At 40.3% G+C, this 22,472-nt stretch overlaps 1 protein-coding gene across 3 annotated transcripts in view; it reads right to left on the bottom strand.

The window, feature by feature from the left end:
- Nucleotides 1–9,763, bottom strand: part of LOC131252752 (protein RETICULATA-RELATED 1, chloroplastic-like) — a 66,561-nt gene extending 56,798 nt beyond the window's left edge. The window contains exons 1-5 of one of the 3 annotated variants that reach the window (XM_058253426.1): nucleotides 9,572–9,763; nucleotides 8,969–9,067; nucleotides 8,662–8,882; nucleotides 7,674–7,743; nucleotides 7,420–7,499 (exon numbers count right to left, since the gene is read on the bottom strand). In XM_058253426.1, coding sequence (XP_058109409.1) covers nucleotides 7,420–7,499; nucleotides 7,674–7,743; nucleotides 8,662–8,882; nucleotides 8,969–9,067; nucleotides 9,572–9,637 — 536 coding nt within the window. In that variant the 5' untranslated portion in view covers nucleotides 9,638–9,763. Of the gene's footprint in view, nucleotides 1–7,419; nucleotides 7,500–7,673; nucleotides 7,744–8,661; nucleotides 8,883–8,968; nucleotides 9,068–9,383; nucleotides 9,529–9,571 lie in introns of those variants that run through there. The other 2 variants (XM_058253427.1, XM_058253425.1) reach the window with 2 other exon arrangements.
- Between the last annotated feature and the right edge of the window lie 12,709 nt (nucleotides 9,764–22,472).

Here is a 22,472-nt window from a genome sequence, read left to right as displayed (position 1 = left end):
GCATCTTGAACAAAGCCTTTTCGAAATTGTGCTTTGGTGGGGGCATCCTTGGCCCATCTTTACAAGAAAGTCCTGAATGAAGATGGCTGCCCAACTGGCTGCTAAAACCCCAACTTTGTTAGCAGTAATAAAGGTAACCCAATGAAGGGAGTTTCAAGGGTGCCTTTCAAATAACAACTGCAGGGTCACATTCTCCTATGCTACTGTTCTATTGGCAATGCAGGACACAATCTAAGTTGAGAATTTGGTTCCTTGGGGATAAAGTTTCTTGGGAAGGCAAGTGCATCACTAAAACAGAAGAAACATGTGCCCAAGCCCTCAACCTACCAAATTCCATGACATTAATCAGACTCTCTCCTTTAATGATCAACTGTATCTCTACATCTGTAGGAAGGGAAAGGAGGCAGAGAAACTGGCAGACTTCAAAGTGTCTTACATGCATTATGCATTGGAAATGTGTGTTTGGTATAAAACTTATATTTGCTTACCCAATTGGAGCACTTGCATGTACTTCTTTCTACTGGCAAACTTTCTGATTTACTTATTGAATAGCAAAATTAACTTTGAAGGGGGATGTTTGCTAAGTAACAATTGTAATCCTTTTGTTGTTGTTGTGGCTTTCTTATAGATTGAAGAGAACTTGACCTGTAACCTCACAGGTTAGATACTTCTGAACATTTGAGTACTTTGCAATGATTTTGCTTACACATGTTTCTGATTTTTTGCAGTGCAGTGTTAGTATATTATGAACAGTTTACTGTGGAATGGTAAGGAATGGACGGTTTGGCCACATCTTACTTTCTGATTTTCTTTCAGCATTTTCGTCTTTCTTCATTTTCTAGAAGTCCAAATAAAAGATTTTACGATCTTATAACTCATTTAGATTCAACTGCCTTACCATCTTGCTATATGATTCTGTTTGAAGAATTTCCTCTCAGTATATAGACTACGAAAATGTCAGCAGTGTCATGAGAACCTGCTAGTCCACACGCAATTTGACAAACTTAAGATCAGAGAAAATCACACATATTTTCAGCAAACATTGGAACTTCACATCTATGGTTGGTCCAACATTTCAACTAGAAGGTTAGAAAGATTGCTTCATCATCATCATCTAAGCCTGTCCCAACTAATTGGGGTCACTTACAGGAATCATATTCTGCCATACCACTCTATTAAGGACCATATAGTTAGTTAAGCTATAGGTCATCAAGTCTTTTCTTACTACCTCGACCCACGTCCTTTTGGGCCTTCCCTTGCCCTTTTAGAGCCTTTAGCTTGAACCGACTGACTCCTAACAAGCATGGTTCTTGGTCTCCATAGCACATGACTAAACCATCTCTGTCCACTTTCCCTGATCTTATTACCAATTGGTGCGACTCCTAAGTTCCCTCGAATGAATTCATTCCTAATTTTATCCTTCCTCATCTTGCCTATGATACATCCCAACGTCCTCATTGTAGGTTACTTTTCAAAAAAAAATAAAAACCTCATGATTGCTTCCATCAAAATATTAATGTTGCTCAACACAATCTTCCCAAAATGACGATGTTCAATATTTCAGGTCGATAATTCATGAGAACGGAGAGATTGAGAAGAATTCCAAGTGGGTGGTACCGTGGAAGAAATGGAGATGTGCCTCTAGAGTTTTTTGTGATGATCATGTAATGCTTAAACTAGGGAAATTCTAGAGAATAGCTATAAGATCAGCCAAGCTTTTGGGGACAAGCAGTTAAGCAACAACATTTTCAAAGGATGATTATAGCTGAAAAAGGGATGTTGAGCGGATGAGTGGCAAGATGAGTAAGGATAGAATTAGATATGAATACATTCAAGGGAACTTCGGAGTAGCACCAATAGGTAATAAAATAAGAAGGAGACAAACATGGTTTGGTCATTTGCAATAGAGGCCAAGAACTACCCCAATTAAGAGTGACTTGGTACAAGTTGAAGGCTCTAAAAAGGCAAGGGGAAGGCCCAAAAGAAGAGGGTGGAGGTACTATGAAAAGACTTGATGACCTATGGTCTAACTAAGGTTATCAACCTTAATAGAGTGGAAGGGCGGAATAGGATTCATGCAGTTGACCCCAAGTAATTGGGACAAAGCTTAGATGATGATAATTACACTAGCCACAAAATCCTGTAATTCAAATGACTTTCTGATGCAGGCCAAGCCACATCAACTAGGCCCAAGACTCATGGGCTAGGTGATGCAGGACATGAAATTTAAATATGATATGCAAGATTTCAGGCTTAAATCAAACCAATTCAGAAACAATTACACAAATTCCACATCCCACATGAAAATCCAAACATTCAATTAAAGGGGAATCTATGCGGGTCCAGGCCTACACATGATAGGGGCTGGATCAATAAAAATTATGAACCAAACGATACTCAAAGATAAGAAATAATCATCCACACATGCATAGTAATCAGTCCCTACTCTAAGGGATTCACCAATTTCAAATTAAGGAACCTTAGGGTAAGAAAATGTACATATAACTTAGGGAAAATGTAATATAGGGCTAGGTTTCATGAAAAATGGCTTTGAGAAGATAAAGGAGGATAAAAACCTAAGCCAAAAGACGATCCTGCGTGTGGACAACAACAATGGCCCAGACGGACGAGCGTGTGATCCTAACCGCACGTGTGTCGGGCCCACTATTCAGAAAAAGGCCACCTTAGCCCTGGTCGGCCAGGGATGGAGTCCAAAACCCCCAAATATCAGCTTGATCCGATATCCGCTTTGTGCGTGGTACTCTGTCGAAGTTTCAGCCCTCCTGTAGGGCCAGATTCTGAAATTCTGATGTGTGGAGAGAATTGCTATAATAGATGATTGATTCGAAGCGTGGATGATGGGGTGAGATGAGAAAAAGGGATAGTAGAAGATGGGTAGTAGAGATGACAATGGATGGGGGCGAATCGGGATAGATGTGGCTTTGCACCACGGTAGTTAACCCTTCGATGAAGGGAGGGCTTCGCACCCAATTAGGCTTCACAACTCAGAGAGTAGAAAAATGCAGAATTTTTATTAATCTTCAATGTATCAAAAAAGCTACACGGGGTGCCTATTTATAAGAAAACCCTATACCCTAAAACTCATGCCATGTACGCAACCTATTACTTGGCGATGAAGTAAACTAAAATAAAAATCAATCAAAGAAATCTAAAGTGTTCACGATGTTCCAAATAACATAAATAACCAAAACCTAAAATATGAAATCAATCCGACTAGTGAGCCATGATCATGAGATCCCGTGATGGGCTTTTCTTGGCTATTGGGCCCACTCTTTTGAATCAAAACTCCGTCTTCTAACTAGGAGGCCCTCCCTGGACATCGTCATCGATCCAGATCGATGGTGGGGCCCTTCTTCTTCTAGCATACGTGTGTAGGGGGGCAGCGTGAGTGCGAATGTGCGCGTGATATCCCCATCAATTCTCTCCGGCTGTGAAGATTTCGCCACTGGCGAAATAAAACTCCTGAACCGCTCCAGGATGTCAGGATCAAGTGTCTGAAGCTCCTCCTCAGTGAGCCACGTGCAGTCTGAAGCTGGGCGTGACTTCCATTTAACCAGGTATTTCTGAGACCCACCGTCTGACGTTGAAACTATCTTATGGTCCAGGATATCCTCTATTTCCTTTTTGGGTGTGTGAAGGTTAGGTATGAGAGGTAGAAGCTGAGAAAATGGGTTAGGAAGGATAGGTATGGGAGGTAGAGACTGCGAAGATGGGTCGGGACGGGTAGGTATGAGAGGTAGAGCTGAAAAAAAAGGTTGGGACGGGTAGGTATAGGAGGTATAGGCTGGGAAGAAAGGTCAAGAAGAGTAGATATGGGAGGTAGAGGCTGGGAAAATGGGTCAGGATGGGTAGGTATGTGATGTAGAGGCAAAGAAAATGGGTCGAGAATGGGCCATGGTTCAAGGGATAAATATGAGGAATCAGGATTGGTAGGCGAAGGGACGGACAAAGCATCAGTGGTCCCCTGAAAAGGCATTAAATCTTCCACATCGAATGTGAAACTAATTCCCATGGAAAGTGGAAGATCTACCTCATACACATTGAGACCGTTTCGTTTTATAATTTTAAAGGGTCCAGCGCTACGCGCGTGTAACTTACGAACGACCCTCGGAGGGTACCGCTCGGGGCTAATGCGGACTATCACGAAATCCCCAATATTGAATCCTTTGAAACGTTTATGTTGGTCTGCAGAAAATGTGCAATGTTCATTACTAGTCATGATCTTCTACCTGATTTCTTGATGTCATGAATGAATGTGATGCGCAAAAGACTCTGCAGACTCTGACAACCTATGGGACAGTGAAATAGGGACAAGATCAATAGGTTTCCTAGGTTTATAACAAGTAAAGACTTCACTAGGACTTAGACCTGTGGACCTATCGACAAAAATATTCAACGTAAACTTGGCTGTAGGTATTACGGTGTCCCATGTTTTGGTATGCTCTATATCCCTCCTAGGGGAAGACTCATCTGGTAGATTATCAGGACAAACATCATGAAACTCATCCACTACTGGAATGACCTCAGTCGGTAACTCTACACTAGCCTCTGGTGCACTCTCTCTAACCACAAGGCCGCACATGTTGTGCTCCTCAAAATAATGGTCTTGATGTTCCTCATGGGGTGGGTGCACGGGTGCACGCCCATAACTAATTCCTTGGCCAACTCCATTCATTGGTCTATCCTCCAAGCCACCTGCTTGAGATTGGACATCTACCTCAATGGTAGGGTTTGTCCTGGCGATGGTCTTTAGTCGGGTAATACGTACATCAAGCTGTTCACAGAATTGGTCCATTTCCAAGCGCTTAATCATAAACTCCAACTTTTAGGACAGCTTGTTTAGTGACTCTTGCAATTGTTCCATGTTTAGTATAGGGTACCAACCAAAATTTAGCAATATAGTTGTCAAAACATAAGATTTTTTTTAAAATTTTTTTAAAAGAAACAACCTAGTTCCTAAAAATGAAAAAGGAAAGTTTTTAAAACAAGTTAGGAAAGTTTCTAAAAAAAAAAGCAACCTAGTTTCTAAAAACGAAAAAAGAAAGTTTATAAGAAAAACAAATTAGGAAAGTTTCTATAAAAAACAAATTAGGAATGTTTCTTAAAAAAAAAAACAAATTAGTAAAGTTTCTAAAGAAAAGTAACATAGTTTCTAAAAATGAAAAAAGAAAGTTTCTAAAAACAAATGAGGAAAGTTTCTAAAGAAACAAATTAGGAAAGCTTCTAAAAAAAACAAATTAAAAAGTTTCTTTAAAAAAAAAATAAAATTAAAAACATAGTTTCTAAAGAAAAAGAAAAAGGAAAGTTTCTTAAAATAGAAACTAAGTTAGTTTCTAAAAAAGAAAAAGGAAAGTAAACTAGTTTCTAAAAAAGAAAAAGGAAAGGAAATTAGTTTCTAAAAACAGATTAAGAAAGTTTCTAAAAAATTAGTTTCTAAAAAACAGGAAAGGAAAGTTTCTAAACCTAGAAATAGAAAAGTAAGTTAATTTCTAAAATAATTTAAATAAGGGGATAACAGAAAATTTCAGCAGCTTATGTTAGGGCTTATGGACTTCTAAACAGCCATATATGATGAGCATTGATGCGTAATGGACATAAACAACCAAACCCTAAACATGTAATGAATTCCCCTACAAGAACCCTAGGCTTTGATACCAAATTTGATGCAGGACATGAAATTTAAATATGATATGCAAGATTTCAGGCTTAAATCATACCAATTTAGAAACAATTACACATTCCACATCCCACATGAAAATCCAAACATTCAATTAAAGAGGAATCTATGTGGGTCCAGGCCTACACATGATAGGGCTGGATCAATAAAAATTATGAACCAAACGATACTCAAAGATAAGAAATAATCATCCACACATGCATAATAATCAGTCCTTAATTTAAGGGATTCACCAATTTCAAATCAAGGAACCTTAGGGTAAGAAAATGGGCATATAACTTAGGAAAAATGTAATCTTGGGCTAGGTTTCATGAAAAACGGCTATGAGAGGATAAAAGAGGATAAAAACCTAAGCCAAAAGACGATCCCGCGTGTGAACAACAACAATGGCCCAGACGGACGTGCATGTGATCCCGACCGCACGTATGTCGGGCCCACTATTCAGAAAAAGGCCACCTTGGCCCTGGTCGGCCAGGGATGGACTCCAAAACCCCCAAATCCCAGCTCGATCCGATATACGGTTTGTGCGTGGTACTCTGCCAAAGTTTCAGCCCTCCTGTAGGGCTCGATTCTGAAATTCTGATGTGTGGAAGAGAATTGCTGCAATAGATGATTGATTCTAAGTGTAGATGATGGGCTAAGATGAGAAGAAGGGATGGTAGAAGATGGGTAGTAGAGATGGCAATGGATGGGGGCGAATCGGGATAGATGTGGCTTCGCACCATGGTAGTTAACCCTTCGATGAAGGGGTTCCTATTTATAAGAAAATCCTATACCCCAAAACTCGTGCCATATGCGCAACCTATTACTTAGCGATAAAGTAAATTAAAATAAAAATCAATCAAAGAAATATAAAGCATTGACGATGTTCTAAATAACATAAATAACCAAAACCTAAAATATGAAATCAATCTGACTATTGAGCCATGATCATGAGATCCCATGATGGGCTTTTCTTGGCTATTGGGCCCGCTTTCTTGAACCAAAACTCCGTCTTCTAACTAGGAGGCCCTCCCTGGACATCGTCATCTATCCAGATCGATGGTGGGGCCCTCCTTCTAACTTACATGCGTAGGGGGGGCGGCGTGAGTGCGCATGTGCACCTGATATCCCCATCACTAGGCCAGATCCATTAGGCCCAACCTAGGCCTTGCAGTCGACCCACCAGCAAGAAGGCCCAAGCCTTCTAATTAGGCAGCACAATCCAATCAGCCAACTCTACAATAAAATTCCATTAGATCTTTGTATCTCTTAAGCATTCTTTTTATCAACTTCTATTTTTGTCATAAATCAGTTATCAGTGACACTAAAAGAGAAAGAAAATCTCCTACCAAAAATAAAAAATAAAATAAAACTTGTTTGTTAAGAGGTCTATATAAGGACCTCACATGAGTATTCTCAAGGAACTTCTTAATTCAATAAATAAATAAAAAATCCAGATTTTCTTTTCAACTTTAGTTGTTATTCTTGTGTTAAGCTTAGCTTGCAGGTGCCTACGTTTGAGCAGATCTTTCCTATTAGCTAGCTGCAACACTTTCCAATTAGCTTTCAAATAATACTACTTAATGTGCAATGGAATCTAGATAGCATAAAGATACTGGTTGAATCATACATGGCAACTAATTCACATAGAAATGAGCAGTGCAGAATTCACTGAACAAGATACCCTTGTCATGAGTATCCAGAAACTAATACAAGATGTTTAAAGAAAGAAGTATTACCGTTTGGCTGTCATCACCAAATTTGCAATACCTTGGCCTATAATCCCACAAAAGAAACCAACTGAACCATACAAAACTCCCTGATCAAGAAACGCAAGCACACCACACCATATATTAAAATAAATATGAGAAAACATCAATTCTGGTATGTGCTAGAAGCAGTAAGTAAATGTTTCCACTTCTATACAAAAGGCTCCAAAAGGCCAAGAAACGGACACATGTTCAAAAGTGACGAGACAAGGAGGATATGACACCTTATAGAAGTATGTTCCAACCCGTTGTCCGACAGAAAATCTGCTGCCAGGCCTTTCAGCTTCAAATACACTGCATATGAAAAAGGAAACCAAAAAAAAATAAAAAAATGAGGCAAAGGATTTCGAAAGAAGAACATGGTGGATATAGCCAAGGTCAGGTCCAATTCCACACAAGCCTGAAAAACAATTGCTAGACACTAAAAAAGTATCTGACTGCGATTTGGCATAGGAAAACCATTTCAACACAATTACTTAATATCATGATCATCATTATCATCATCATAGATATTTGGGGTCAGCTACAACATGTCATAAATAACTATTCAATACATGACAGTAGACAACTAGGAAAAAAAATAATAGAATCTTATCCTTTTGGCAATTCTTATAGAATTGCCAAACAACTCCCACCTTGGATATATCATGGTATCCAGTAGCCAACCATCACGTGCACTCAATTCTAGCACCTCCATGGCAGCACAGTATCCAGTAGCCAACCATCATGTGCACTCAATTCTAGCACCTCCATGGCAGCACAGTATCCAGTAGCCAACCATCATGTGCACTCAATTCTAGCACCTCCATGGCAGTACATCAAGTTAAAAATGAGATACTATAATAATGTCTAAAAGAATAAATGCATTTTTGTATCTTTCATATAGGGGAAAATGCTTTTTGGGTGAGTGAAATTCCATCGGTCATATTCTTAATTTCCCATACAAACCAGCACATGAATTTGTTAACAAACTAAGCATGCAGTCAACAAAACTTCACATGGACAGATCAACCCGATATGATCTGTGCACCAATTGTTGTATTACATGAGTAACAAATGAAGCAATTATAATAGGGATTTGCATAAAATTTCACCTGAAATTCTCATTTTTTACCACAAATTATCCACAAAACAAAGGACCGGAAAGTAAAAAACCATCACTGAAGTGAATGATCTGGACCCTCTAAGTAGAGCTCAATAGGAACTACTAACCTGCTAGGTAGAGCTCCAGAAACACGTTGCATGTGTCCAAAAAACCCTTTCGACACAAACGGCTTTCCAATGCGAACGTATGGTGCTAACAACCCAACTAAAGCAATGTCAACAACCACCCCAACCAAAAGATCCGCAAGAAACAACTCGAACTCTGCCCAGAAATCCTTTCCCCTCTTTTTAACTTCCGCAAACATTCCACAACAAGAATCAATAACAACCTGAACCATAACCAAAAGATTAAAAAATTCTTCACTTAACCAAAAGAATTGTATTCTAGGAACATGAAAAAGACAGCTCAACCAACCTTTGTAGCAACTTTGAAAAGGAAAGATGGGTCGGCAAGCATTTGGTCACAAAGCAAAGAGCAGGACTTGATTGCAACACCAAGAGGCCAAACCGAATCCTGCAATTGTAACAGAAAATGAAATAAATAACAAAAGTAGAATTTCTAGTGTGATGCATACTCTAGCCTGCTCCGTGAAGCAGAGGCGCAACAAAACATCTCTACATAAGCGTTAAACTTGTATGCAGTGATCAGAACCGTTGATTTTGCAATCCACACAAGAACAGGCCATAACCCAAAATGATGGGGGAATGAACTGTGGTAGCTATCTGACCAGGGAGCTGAAAAAGCTTATGTTGACTCAAAGAAATGGGCAAAGGTATGCTAACAACAGGCAAAGCTCACAACAATTGGATGGTCAGAGCTGCTCACTCACTTGATTTTCACTCTGCGTTGGTCCATTGACCCCGTGACCCACCAGATCAATGATACCAATCATACACATTTGTCATGTCCACGTCGGAAAGAATCGTCGTAGATCTTTTAAGGATGGCATTTCACGAAACCCAAACATTGATATTGTAATCGGATGGAATTTCATAGTGGAGTGTAATCAAACACTACCTGCAAAACCAAGTATCTAAGAAGAAGAACTTTGCGAATTCTGATCGTCTTTGCAGCCTCTAACATGTCAGAAGGAAGACTCGCCCCCGAGCTTCCGCCTCTCTGATCACCTCCTCAAACCTCAATACCGGCCCAAACTCTTCTTCTTCTCTGCCGTCTTCCTCAGGATCATTGCCACCGCCACCGCCATCACCTCATCCACGCGGAAACGTCCCATTACCATCAGCCCCACAGAAAGAATCCCCACTGCTACCTCCATCATCAAGTTCCGGACTACAACTCGAAAGTTCAGAGCTTTTTGAAAACGGAGGAGAACGGAATGGGCGATTGGCCGTCGCGGCGCGTGCGAATAGGATTCCACATGCGTGGAATCGTATCTAGGTCAGATTTTGTTGCAATGAGATTTAGGGTTTAGGGTTTTGCTAACATGCGCGTTGGGTTCTCCACACTCCCGTCAGCCAAAAACGACCGACGGAGGGCATGGCTGATTCTCTGGCGGGAAGACCAGGTGGGAGTTGAGCAGACTAGGGATGTCAGCGGGCCGGGTTCACCCAGGCTAAGGTCACTCCCAAGTTGGGCCCACATTGTCTGACTTAAGCCCAAGCTCGGCCGAGGCTTGTGATACGCGGATTAGGTATTAACCCTTGCCCGGGCTGGGACATGCTGGGACTATGAGGGCCCGCTGTGACGTATGAATTTATTAACACCGGCCATCTATTTTAACATATGTTTTGAGGATATAAGTCCAAAAATGAGTCAGATCCAAGGATCAAGTGGACCACACCATAAGAAGCAGTGTTGATAATGACGCCCACCGTTGAAATCTTATATATATATATGTGTGTGTGTGTGTGTGTGTGTGTGTGTGTGAAAGTTTTAAATATACCATTATTGGAAACCATAAATCAATAGGCTGGACTTGTGCTTGGCTGATGGGGTTTTATGTACATACTAGTTGTCGATGAGTGAGCTTTACTTTTACTTTCAAACCAGGCCCTCATATCATATATACTATCCCAAGTCCAAACCAAAGCCTGAAAGCCCAACGAGCCACTTGGCCCATAGACAGACCCAGAATGGAAGGGGTGCAACTTTGGTAGGCCTCAACCTGACTCAGGTTTTGTTGGGATGCAGATGGGTCCAACTTGAGTTAACTTCTTTTGAGACAAGTTGGCCTTGGGTTGACCCTGAACCATACCTTATTAGACCTGCACCCTCTATCTAGGGTCTCGAAGGGGTGAGTTGGTTGTGGCTGTGAGCTGGTCCAGACACAGATTTTGAACAGGTACCAGGCCAAGCCTCTTCAAAATATTAGCTAGGGCCAGCCCATTGCCATACCACTGTTGATTTTTATTTTATTATTTTTTATTAAAAAATCTCTTTCTTTAGAAAAATGCTGATACTCGAGAAGAAGGTGATGGATGATACACATAGACCTAAAAATGATTTGAAAATTGCATACATTGAATGTAAGTATTTCAAATTAAACTGTTCAAATTATGGGTCGCATTTGACATGCACCGTGGTCCAAAAATTAAGATCACTTTATGATCTAACTATCAATTGGAGGACATCAATTGAAACGGTTAGATTAAAAATAAAAATAAATAAATAAAATAAAAAGAATCTGTTATCCTTTCTCAAGAAACAAGTGTCTACGAAGTAGATATTAAGACCGCTCATGCATTGAGACTGAATTAGTGATAATGGCATCCACAAATTGATCAGTTTGTACAATTTATGGGTGCCTACGCATCAAGCGTGATGCATTGCCAGAGTATCACAAAACTCCCTTCCCTCTTTTTCTTCAAAATTCCTGCGGACGCCCGATTTGGTACTACCCCCCGCCTGTACCAATCTCGGGACAGGCTAGGGCTCTGAGGGCCCAACCTGATGAACGGACTTTATCCACACCGTCCAACCATTTTTACATATCATTTTAGGTTATAAGCTCAAAACATGAGGCAGGTCCAAGGTTCAAGTAGACCACACCACAGCAGCGGTGCTAATGATGACCACCGTTGAAACCTTTCCAGGGCCCACCATGATGTTTATTCACCATCTAACCTGTTCATAAGGTCATAAACGTCTAGATGAAGGAAAAATACAAATATCAGCTTGATCCAAAACTTATGTGTACCTAAGAAGTTTTCAACGGTATCAGTTTAATCCCCGCTGTGTGGTCCACTTGAGCCTTGGATCTACCATATTTGTAGGTTTATAATCTAAAATGATATGGAGAAATCGATGGATAATGTGGATAAAACCCATCCATTTCCTGCATATGGCTATCAACGGGCCGGGCCTGGGTAGGTCTTGACCCGGATTTTGAATTGTTTCGGGCGGGGTCATTGAGCGGGGCCTATTCAAAATTTTAATTTTTCAGGCCCACCTTGGACTGAACATTTCGTTTCACCATGTTGGTAGAGATGCTAGCTCTGCAGTGTCTCCTCATCTCTTTGTTCCAGCAATTCTTACCTCCTTTGGTTTTTCTTTTCTAAATATATTTTTGTTATCTTCTCAAAATAAATTAATAAATAAACAAATAAGTAACTAAAATGGTACCATCCTGACTTTGATCATTTGTTCTATAATGAATCCAGTAGCTTGCAATTGAATTCCATTGAGCTTCCAAACACCTCATGAAACCTTGTCATTGCTACATTATTTGGGTTTTAATGGATTCTATAGAGAAGTGGGAGGCATTGCCTCTTATTATCTGCAGTTGTTTTCTATAACCTAAACAGTCAGTGCTTGGGTGTGTAGATTAGCACTTCCTTCAGTGGATGGCTCATGAGATTGACAAATAAACTTTCATATCTAATCAGCTGGATATTGTGGTTGTTACCAACCTGAGTATTTGACAACATAAATAGGTGAGATACTTGTCAAAATGGGTTATAAGAGGGTGAATTAACAACAAAAAGTTCTTATGGAATTCTATTGAATACACATATTTGTGTCATTTATATTGATTAAAAAAAATTGTTATATATATATATATATATATATGCAAACTCATGTTCTTGGAGTTCCAATCTGGAGACACGCCAAACTATACGAATGGATCGGTACATTTCAGTTCATGACTTCTTTTAATGTCTGAGAGTTATGTTTTCCAAGTTGACAAGAATGCCGTTTTCTCTTTCAACCAAATGTCTGTATAACACTATCATTCTTCAATATGATGTTGAATCAAGGGGATGATTGGTTGTTAGTTGCAATAGCAGCTGCTCTTAGTTACTGTATGCTGCTGTTTTATCTTTTTACTATTAATGCAACTTGACATCTAATGGCCATAAAAAGATATTCCAAAAATAGTGACAATGTGGAGTTAGAAGTGCATTATAAGAAATGCCGTCATCATCATAACCTTGTCCTAGCTATTTGGGGCCAGTTTTAAGAATCTTGTTTAAGCAATTATTCTAAAGATTGCTTGGTGAGACTTTTTATGATTGGCTGGCCACTTGACAGAAACCCTCCTTTACCTAGGTTGGGGACGGCTGGTGCTATCAATACCAGACGTAGTTGAAAGCATGCCTTGATGCATCATCATCATCATCATCATCATCCTGTTCACGAATCCTGTTCAGCCATTACACTCTGTATATCTAGGACATAAGCCACATCTGAATCACCACGCTTTTCTCGAACATACAATTTCTCGTTGTATTTTTTTTTTTTTTAAATTAATCAGCATTGGAAAAAAGAACTGGTTGTTCGAATAGAGAATTGAAAAATCCCTTCGGGTTTTGGGTTTCTATGGTCAAATAACCAAATTTTCACAAAGCGGGTGTCACATGACGGCAAAGGAAAATTTATTTTCACTACCATTAAAAGAAATAACCACCAGCTAGCCCAGGAGGCACTTCGAGAATAGAGAGGCCTATGCTCTCAGAGAAGGGTTAGGGATTCTTGTTAAGGAGCACTCAGGTCTGGTTATTGTAGAAGGCGACTCTTTCAATGTGATTAAATGTGTGATCAAAAGTCAACCTGAGCCTTGGAGACTATCCTTTTGTGTTCGAGGTATGTGTTGTCTTGCCTCAAGGCTAAACATTCCGTTTGCCCGCATTGGCAGATAGGAGAACAAGTTGGTGGATAGGATTGTTAAAAGCTGGGACATTTCTTCCTAATATTGTAGTTGTGACCTTGTTTCCCCCCTAATTTGTCTCTTTTTTCGGATAGCATCAGTGTTAGTCTTCAAAAAAAAAAAAGTAGAACCTTTGGGGATATGTTCTTTGGCAAAATGCAGTTGTTCAGGCAGCGATTGAGTTCTTTTCCATGGCTGCTGACTGTGAAAGTGAAACTAATGCTTTTCTTTTCTTCTTCTTCTTCTTCTTCTTCCTCTTCTTCTTCCTTTTCATTCTTTTCCCCCCTTGCTTTGGGCTCTATGCAGGTCAAGATTCAAAAGGATTTATTTATTTTTATTTTTTTTTAAAGGATGATTGTATTTCACAAAAGAGGACTTTACGGGGCCTTCGGGCGGGCATCACAAAAAGGATGATGCCTCACCTATCATAGAGGGAGCATGAGCTAAATCCCTCTCAAGTATCCTAAGCCTACTCTAACCAAAAAGAGAAGGCCAATAGCAATGTCCGGAAGATCGGTCTTGGCTGAAAAAGTGGAGTTGGCTTGCGAGGCACTACCTCTCCTAGCCAGGTGGTCGGCTACCGCATTCGCCTCCCTAGGAGTATGCGAAAAGGAAATGTGTAAGAGGCCACATAAAGCTCTGACCCTCGCTCACCAATACCGCAAGGACCACGCAGGACTAGAATTGGCTGACAGGATTTGAATAGTGAGGCACAGGTGAAGATAATCGGGACTCGCGTTGATGCTACAAAAACCGTATGTCCTCTGGCCATTTCTTGTCTTTTGTTAAGTCCAAACATTACTTTCTTTGTATTAGGACCCAAGTTCATAAACAAGAACCACATTTCTGACAATGGAGGCTTTTTTTGAAACCAATGAATATATCGTTTTTCAACTTATCAAAACATCCAGAAAATCTTCATTTTCTCTCTGTTGCAACTAGGTGGGATGAGGCAGTTCATGCACCGAGGTTGTCTGACTCTATGGATGGCAACAATCACTTGTATGGCGTGTCAATTCTCTCCAATGTCCATAGCTATATTCTTGCCATCAGGCATTTCTCTCAGGCACTGAGTTGGTTTTGGTGGCTAAAATGTCTAGAGGAATTGCTAGTGAATGGCATTAAGTTGCCACTTTAAAAAAATAAAAATAAAGAAAGAACATGCAATTTCATCCATCTGGACCTTTGACAAGGAAAGAGAGAGAATAAGCACTCGTAAAAAAATTCTAATTAATGGCTAATGATTGGCATTTGGTAGCAAGGGTTGATGCAGCCTGTGTAGAAGAGGGGATGAGAATATATCCTTCCAACTGTTGTCATTATGGCATCGACTCAAGTTTCCCTATTCTATTGTGATTCATATGGATGTTAGTGAGTTCTTGTTCAGAGTCAAGTGTGGTACTTTCTTCTACATGCAAAGGCATTGACATAACATTCAACCTTGACTTCAGTTTCACAATTAATTCATCCTAACCCCAAATAAAGATTATCTATGCTATGTACGGTGTGAGCAGCTATTTGACATTTTTGCCCTACAATTAGTTTCGTAGGGTAGAAAACTTTGAATATTCGAAGGACATGGGACATTTTAAATAAAGTCAGGGGTATTTTTTGGAACTGAAAAATGTGGCTGTTGTCCAAGTTCATATTCACTCGCAAAAAGCCTTTAATCTCCTTGTGTGTAGCCCACACAGTGTAGTAGTAGGGAGACTAACAAAGGCTATCTAGGGCCCACTGTGATGATGGAGGTGAAATCATTACCATACACCTGTTGCACAGCTCATTTCAAGACATTAGCCCCAAAATAAGGCAAACCCAAAGTTCAAGTAGGCTGCAACACAAGAAAACGTGACTGAAACCATGAGCGTGCTCCCTCCCTCCCTCTACAATTTTCCTATTGTTTTCTCCCATTCCAATTTCTCCCACTTACTCCCTCCCATCCTCTTTGTACATGCGTTGCACATGCCGCTTCCCCTAGTTTTTGTAAGGTAGGATCTCTCTATCAGACTATCTACCATTCAAATAATCCTATATAGCAAATTTTCAGCTTTCAAATGTGATGTCAAGATAATATGCGGGATTAGCTTCAGACATGTTTTCTTTCTAGAAAAAAAAAAAGGAAAATAAAAGAGAAACATTTATTACTTGGTTCGAATTTTATTGACTTCATGGAAAAGTTAATACATCAAGAATCCAATAATTTCCAAATACATGATTCTTTTATGACTTCTGTAGCGTGCAAGCTGTCAATTCCGCTTCAGCAGGTGTTTTGTCTTTCCTACTAAATGGTCATATTTGTTTTGTCGTCATTTTCCATTATGGGAAAGAAAAATGTAATTAAAAGAAGAATAAGAAGAAGAAGGAAATAGAGAAACCTCTCTTTCCCTATGGATAGGGTTTCCATTTGAGGGTTCTTTTCACTAAACTGCCCTGAAAGGCATCTAAAAATACTAGCTAAAATGGCTGGTAATAATAATAATAATAAAAGAAAGAAAGAAAAAAAAACTACCGAGAATGAGCGCAACTATTAATTTTTTACCCAAATGGATGAAATGGAAAGGTGGAACTGTACCGATCTAAAAATTTTCAGCTGAAACATAAAAAGATTATGGCTGCTTGTAATGTCAAAAGAAGGTATATTTACTAATTTAATTGAAACACTGAATTTCTATAAAAAAAAATTAAAAAAAAAATATATATTTGCTGAAGGTTCTAACTGTGCCGAATTTACTTCAACTCAGAGTGGAAAACCTCGTCAAGCATTTGCATTTGTTTCCTTCTCAAACTCAACCTTTTAATTTGGATAACCATTTACTCTCATACACTGTACATAATGTTTTGGTCCATTTTCGCAGTTCTGACTCGGTTCCATAAAAGATGATTTCTTGGGAGTCATCAATGATCCGGGTGCATCTGCTTAGCAAGAACCCGACGTATTGCATGGCAAGGTTTAGCATGCATCCCATGTACGCCTTTCCTCATTTCCTGTGTTTTATAGTTTCAAATGCGTAGAAGTAAACCTGAAAAGGATACCTTTCAAGGAAAAAGGAATATCCATTTTACATCGAACTGTTGTAGCAGATACTGCACTCACAACTGTTGTTAGAATGGTTGGTGTGCAAGTGACTACTTTGCTCTTCATAGGAGTGGGACTGCTGCGTTCTTCATTGGAAATTACTGTGTTATTTTACTGTATTTGTTGATCTGATGCGACCTTGTCTCATACATGCATCTGTGTATGGAAGCCGAGCGCATGCCTTTGGATATGATTTTTATTTTTATTTTTATTTTTTTTCTTGGTACGTGCTGTGAAACTCACAAGTTTCCATCAGCAAGACTGTGATTTTAGGTTGGAAGGAGGTTGGTGGGTGGCACTTGTTCTGTACATAGTTCTAAAACATGGCCGCACCAATTGACTATGTGGCCTGGCCCCTGAATCAGTCTAGTCCCGTCGTCAAGTTGGCTACAAGTGGACCGGTTTTCTGCCTACGTGATGGGTGGACCGACCTGGTTTTTGGGTCAGGGCATGTACAATTGGACTTAGGTGCAGGACAGCCTAACATCATACTAGAACCACCTAGATGTTCCAGCTTAGCACATGCAGTGGCATGTCAAAGGGTCGGAATCTAAATGCATGTGGAGGAATTAGCAGAACTCCTAGGGTGTCGTTTGGATCCTTGATTTGCCAATCCTGGGATTTTGCTGGATAATATTGGAGACAATCAGGACCTTCGGTATCCTAAGATTTCTATCATGTGCATAATTCAGTACTCCCAACTATGTTCCAAGGTCAATCCAAACTCGAATTTAGAATTACAATCACCTAATACAGAGATGTGTAGAGTGATCATCTAATTCGAGTTTGAGATGTACATGTGTGGTCCACCTGATAATTTGAGACAAGAAATCTAAGCAGTTTGATCTGCCTGATGGAGTGATGGGAAGGGAAAGGTTGAGCTTTGTGGCCTCGCCGTAATTTGTACATGGCATTTGAATTTTGCATATGGGGAATACCCTCCTAAACATGGGATGTCCCAAAAATCAGCCATATCCGAAACTCAGGTGGGCCGCATCATCTAGAATAGTGCAAAATTATGCCTAAAACATCTAAAATCACTTCATGGGGCCCACCTGAGATTTGGAATGGTGTGAAAGGTGGTGGAACCCCTCATTTAGGTCAGATACACAATTAATGGGTTGGATTCTAAACTATATATCGGTGGGTCCCACAAACAATCAGGAAGATTTTAATGGATTCATGTCATCTTTCAACCGTTCCTATGCTATGGCCCACCTAAGTTGTGGATAAGGCTAGATTTTGGGCTCTAGGCCATATAGAGTGTGACATTGTCCGACTAGGTATGAGTCAACTCAGATGAGTCACATTGTCCACATACACCCATCTGCACACCATGTGGCAATGTGGCACACGTGGAAGATCCAATCCGTCCATCCAGTGAAGCCCATTCCAACCTAGACCTAACCTGAAGCGACCCAAGACCAAATGATATTAGTCAATCACCCAAACCGCATCCGATCTCGGTTCGGGACCTCATATAGTTCTAGAACAACCTGACAGGACCCAAACCTGACCCTCTTAGACAGTCCAGGTAAGGGAACACCAGGACCCGACCCGTCGACAGCCCTAGTTCACTGTCTAAAATAAGCTGGGTCCACCTTTCAGCGGCCAGAGTCCCATTTGTTAGGGTCCTCTCCTCCTGTACAATCAGAGCCACCTGATCATTGGTCCGCAGAAAATGTGTAGGAATGTAGTGAATGGCTCACCCAGTGGCGATTGTTAGATGAAAATTTTGGTCCTTTTCGACCAACAAGAATTGAATACTTGGCCCAGTGATATTAACGGTGATCTGGCCAATTATCATACAAGGGAGAATGCCCACACAATGCAAGCACTGAAAGTGCCCCACCATGTGGAACACAAGCTCAAAAACTCGCTGAAGAGAGTGGGGTTTTGAAACCATGACCTCTGCTTTGAAGAGAGAATCTCTACCAGTGCACAGCACACTTAGTTGTGTGTGCTTTTGCTATTTAATTTTATTTATCCAATACTACGTATTCTAAAATCTGTAATCTCTTGTATTAAATATCAAGTTGAGTCAAGGCAAGACTCGCCCAAGTCTTCAAATCGATCTGACTCAGCTGGAAATTGAATCAAGTAGAGTTTTTGGGTTATTAAACAACAGAGTGAAGAAGCCCTTGGAAGCTTGAAACTGAAGTTGGACTGGATAGCATTGAAGTACGTGTATGCATTTATTTCCATGGATTAACTGAACAGTCTGAACTTGAATATGTTGAACAGTTTCATGTTTAACTGGTTCGATTATCAATGGTGATGGACAGGGATAAGGATTTAGGCTCTTGACACGCAATTCGTCCTCTAGGATCTCTAAATACAAAAAGAAATATATTTTTCTTGGTCTGTGGGAGATCTTGGTTGTTGCCTTCAGACTCATCACTAAATCCTTAGGCTATCCAAGTTTTGTCATTCCATCACAAAGTTCATTTCCATGCTTGGGAATAGAGAAATTCTCATTCTTGCATGTTTGTTCTGTAAAAAGAGTTGATTTGATTACCTTGGTCAGGAGGACAAAGTTCCATATTTGAATGGGGAGATATGGTGGAGATTAAATGATTCCTTGCCAACATCTATTAGAACTTGCAAGATCGAATTCACAGATCTACAAGCGGAGGATCTTATGCATAACAACTATTTTTCTCTTATGAAGTATCAATGTAAATTAGGCAGTTCCCTTGTAAAAAGATATTCAGTTGCATGCATTCAATTCAGCACATTTGCTGTAGGTGTAAAAATCACTACTATGGAGATATGTTTCTAAATTGCATTTATATAGTATAGAATAGAAATGCATATGTAATAAAGCAATCTATCACATACAAGTCAGCTTAGCCTGAGTTTCAAAACTTTCTCCAATCATCATCATCATCATCTAAGCCTTATCCTAACTAATTGGAATGGGATACATGAATCATGTTTGGCCATTCCACTCTATCAAGGGCGATAATATTAGTTAGACCATAGGTCAAGTCCAGCGAAACTTTCTCCGATATGGTAAATATTACTAAGACGGGGTTTGGCAGACAACCACGACCCATATAATACAGAGACTTTCAAAAGAGAAGCTCGGCATGCAAGCCAAGACTTTGCAAGTTTCTTCCACCTAAGTTTGCAAATGGGGATATTATCATCCTCCTCACTATTATCTTTGGTGGTTAAAAACTACGACCCTTTCCTTCGGATTCAGAGCAAGTGTCCGGAGTAAGCGCCACATGCAGCATGCAAGCCATGACCCATTTAGCATATAGTAGGGAACGTAACTCCACTGTTTTTTATTTTTGCTATATAAACAAAAGCTCCATTGTTTAATTTCTATTATATAAACAAAAGCCACGACCGATTTACCATGACAACTGCGACCATGGTGACATTTAGCATAGGAAGAAGATCTCTCTCCAACGGCAACCAGCGATGCAAAAAAACACTATAGATGATGACTTGTTTTGCCCAAACAAAACTATATTGAGATGGTCAGGCTTAAACAAGACATACTTGCAAGTGTTCTTCAGTGGATCTCCCTGGGTCCCGTTGAAGAGACTAGTCATGGTCTTACTGTCATGTCACGGGGATCGTGGTTATCATGTTGTATGGGGCGTGATAGGGGTCGCGTGATGATTCCAAAGAAACGTAAGAGCTCACCGAGACGAGGCAGAAGGAAATGGAGTGGTTAACGTTTTTCCGATGGCTGGGTGCTCGTTGAAATTGTCGAGTTGGTGGAGTTCGGAAGTTGCTTCAGAACTTCCAGTGGAGGCCGTTGAGCTTCAGGCAGATCGTGAACGTCCATGAGGAAAGAGAAGGGATCACGAATGAAGGAAGAACGCGATAAGGGCTCTATTATTTCTTCGGATATCTGATCCATGATTTTGAATGAAAGGGCAAAGAAATGCATGAATTTGATCATGGAAGCATCACCAAATTACCACTCTTCTAGGTTCACCATTCAATGGTTAAGGCGCCGATTCTAAAGGGTCCCCATGATTCAGTACGGTCGCACGGAGAATGAAGGGTCGCGCTCGGTGCCCAATGGATTATGGGGAAGTAGCGACTTTAGCATGATTTCGTAGAGAAGAAGATTGGGGTGCTGTTTCCGGAGGGTCACATGAAATTCTAAGGGAATGGTCGTGGATGGGATGAACAAAGTGTCGAGGTTGTCTTCCACATCGATAGTGGTTGGGAATCACAACCCAATGTGTATGACAACAACGATTGTTCCGTGTGATCGTGATTGTGTTACATGGATTGTGATTGTAAGAAGAACACCTGTCACTAAGCGGTGGGTCATGGGGTTTATGTTATATGCCTCGTGATTTTCCATGTTATATGGGTCGTGGGTTGCTTCGGTCGTAGTCTCATGTTGCATGGAACGTGTTTGTCATGTTATATGGGTTGTATTTATCTTAAACAATGGGGTCGTGTTTGTCATGTTATATGGGTCATGATTGTAATGTTGTATGGATTATGTATGTCATGGATGAAACACATAAGCACGATCCATATGAGCCAGTCGTGTACACATATCATACAGGCTTTTCAGGGGACTGGATTAGGGTCGTGGTTGTGAACCAAGAAAGATTGTGGACAACAACCACGATCTAACATGCACGTGAACCACGGGATCAAATCACATGACAGTTTCATGGTTGTCAGACAAACTGTGGCGTTGTTGTTATGGATCGTGGTTTTCGTCTCAGCCGAGTCATGGTTATGATGTTTGACGAATCATGGTTGTAAGATGATATGTATTGTTGTTATAGTGTTACAAGGGTCATAGTTGTCACAATATATCGTTCATGTTTGCCATCCATGTTCAACTACACATATACAACAACGATTCCTTGTGCATGTCAACAAATGTGGCTGACAGCCCCGAGCCTTGGAAAATCAATAGTCGCACGACATCCTACTCACATTAACCACTCGTTCACAAGTCTATCAAAGTGATACTTGGATTCAATTACTTTCTTTAATGTCGCTACTTCCCCTTAATCCCTTTGGAATCAGGGAGACCATTCAGAATATTTGACCAGCCTATAAAAGTGGTACTTGGGTTTCAAATTTTCACAAGACAATCCGACCCAGAATCCTTATTGCAACAATTTAAGCATTCATAGATTTGGTTGCTCTTTCCATTAAAATAGTAGAGGAAACATTCGAAGAAGGCATCGAGTCCTTCTCGCGTTCATCCTTTATGAGAGATCCCTTCCCTTTCCTCAGGAACGTTCGCGATCTCCCCGAAGATCAATGGCCCACCACATGAAATTCTGAAGACAATTTCAGAACTCCGGCAACTCGCAGAGAGTTTTTCAGCTGCGGACAGAGAAATCGAGCGGTATCATTCCGCTAGGTCTCGCGATCAAGACTTTAACGAGAAAAGGTTGCACTGGATCGAGAGGTACAACGCGGCAAAGAAAGCTAAAGCTGGGGCCACTAAAAGATTTGAAGAGCTCAAATTGGCCCACCTGTAGCTCCCATCCAGTCACTGTTCTTCTTCCTTATCTTGTTATTCTTGTAATTAAACGAAAGTTCACTGGTTGAATTTATGGTCATCTTGCAGAGTTCACGAATAATGTGATTGTCGAGTGCAGTATGATGTCATGTATGGACAATCAGGATCCATAAGGGTCGCGGTTTCCAGGTTATATGGGTCGTGATTGTAATGCTATGTGCTTTGTAGTTGCAATGTTAAAAATGGTATTTCTAACATCGGAAAATCA

Source organism: Magnolia sinica, chromosome 8 (genome assembly GCF_029962835.1).
Source record: "Magnolia sinica isolate HGM2019 chromosome 8, MsV1, whole genome shotgun sequence".
Lineage (NCBI taxonomy): Eukaryota > Viridiplantae > Streptophyta > Magnoliopsida > Magnoliales > Magnoliaceae > Magnolia > Magnolia sinica.
This window is presented reverse-complemented; position numbering and strand designations above follow the sequence as displayed.